The sequence below is a fragment of the Podospora anserina genome, chromosome 6, assembly GCF_000226545.1.
Source record: "Podospora anserina S mat+ genomic DNA chromosome 6, supercontig 2".
Classification (NCBI taxonomy): Eukaryota; Fungi; Ascomycota; class Sordariomycetes; order Sordariales; family Podosporaceae; genus Podospora; species Podospora anserina.
This window is the reverse complement of record NW_001914857.1, coordinates 2,573,895-2,575,766: the sequence shown is the minus strand read 5'-3', so window position 1 is coordinate 2,575,766 and position 1,872 is coordinate 2,573,895. Positions and strand designations below refer to the sequence as shown.

At 55.0% G+C, this 1,872-nt stretch overlaps 1 protein-coding gene across 1 annotated transcript; it reads left to right on the top strand.

The window, feature by feature from the left end:
* Position 1: 1 nt before the first annotated feature.
* PODANS_6_6920 (uncharacterized protein) lies at positions 2-1,178 on the top strand (the record flags this gene model as incomplete). The annotated part of the gene is made up of 2 exons (XM_001910567.1): positions 2-896; positions 994-1,178. Coding segments are annotated over 2 exons (1,080 nt in total), but the record flags the coding sequence as incomplete, so codon positions are not given.
* Between the last annotated feature and the right edge of the window lie 694 nt (positions 1,179-1,872).

Below are 1,872 nucleotides of genomic sequence, written 5' to 3'. Positions count from 1 at the left end.
ACCCCCAGGCAGCACCGCCCCCTTCCGACCAAAAGACTTCTCCTTCCTTCTCCGGCCCGAAATCTTCCACCCCCTCACCCCACTCAACATCCCCCCCGCCTTCCGCAACTCAACCAAGCAACCGCCGCCCGAAACCCCCCTTCCCGAACTCTTGGAAAAGGGCCACTTCCGCGCGGCCGCCATATCAGCCGTGCAAACCCTCACCGGAACAGGCCGCACCCCCCAGCAGCCGGACCCGTCGGACCACGTCAGGATTTTTGACCTGTTGTACACCCGGTGGGCCTGCCTGACCTTGATCAACTCGACCGACTTGGCGGCGCAGGAAGTGAAAGCGTTGGGGGATCTGAACAGCGCGTTTTACCTCTCTGAGGATCCCACGTCGGGAAAGACACATCATCTTGTTCCGTGGGGGTTGAGGGTGTTGAATGTACGACTGCAGGCGATTGGGTTTGGGGATTTGAGGCGGGCGGTGATGAGCTATTATGAGCTGGCGAGGGAGGCGAGGGTGAGGTTGGGTGAGGCGATGGGGGAGCATGATAACTCTTCGCGGGAGCTGTGGAGGGAGAGGTTGGAGGATTTGGGGGTGAGGGTTGCGGGGGTGTTGGTGGAGATGGGGGATGTGAAGGGGGCGGGGGCGTACTTGAGGGGGTTGAAGGTTGGGGATGGGGGGAAGATGGAGATGATGAGGGCGTTGCTTTGGTTGAGGTTGGGGGATGTGGATGCCGCGAGGGGGTGTGTGATGAATGGGGAGGGGAGGGGGGTCACGAGGGGGGAGAAGGTGGTTTTGGCCTTGTGTGATATGGCGGATGGGGAGTATGAGGAGGCGGTGGCGAAGTGGAGGGAGTTGGAGGAGGAGGAAGAGGGGGATGAGATGGTGATGGTGAATTTGGCCGTTTGTTTGCTTTATGTGGGGAGGATGCAGGAGGTGAGTTGTGTTTTCCTTTTGTTTGTTGAGATGAGAGAGCTGCTAATGTTTTTAACTGTAGGGACGAGCATTGTTGGAGGGAATGGTGGATGCTGGTCGGTCGTCGCATACTTTGTTGTTTAATTTGACGACGATGTATGAGTTGTGCACGGAGAGGGCGCGCAGCTTGAAGGTCAGATTGTCGGAAAAGGTGGCGGCGATGGAAGAGACGAATGATGGATGGGAGAAGACAAATGCCGATTTCAAGTTGTGAGCCTGGGCATTAAAGTTTGGAGGGAAGAGCTGGGATGAAGTAGCAAGCAAGCAGCTGGTCAACCAAGAACGGAAGTGTTTGAGGCTGGAATGACAAACACGAAGGCAACGCGGGATGGGCGTGACAGGTGTTTGTTGTGCGCGGATGCTCCAGAGAAGGCACGGAGATATATACTCCACGTCCGACCTCATCCTCCGTCGATCCCACACTGGCAGTTGAACCATAAGAACGCAGCTTGGATGGCGCAACTGTCAGTGTGCAAGGGTGCGCTTTCCCACCCTGCCAGAACTTGGTCTCGGCCAACACTGCGCTGGAGGTCACCCGTTCGACTCCCCCTGGTGGTACAATCCCGCACGGCAGGGTTTTCGTAGCTGGACTTCCAAGCTCCGTCGTGACGACGATAACTTGGTGCCATCTCTCCACCGGCTCCCGACCTTGGTGACTCCCTTGGGAGGGAGTTCGCGAGATGGTAGCCCCGGTGGGAGGTGGTCTGGTGAGCTTTTTTACCTTGTTTTCTTTCTTTTTCTTTTTTTTTGACTTTTTTGTGACTTTTTTCGCGATTTTTTCTTTTGATGTGAACGAATTTTGGTTTGATAACTAATTTTACATTATCAATTTTCTTCTAAATACCCAACCATGCTAACCGACTCTAGATTGATACCCTTTCCCCATATCACAAGTCGCTGCTTATCCA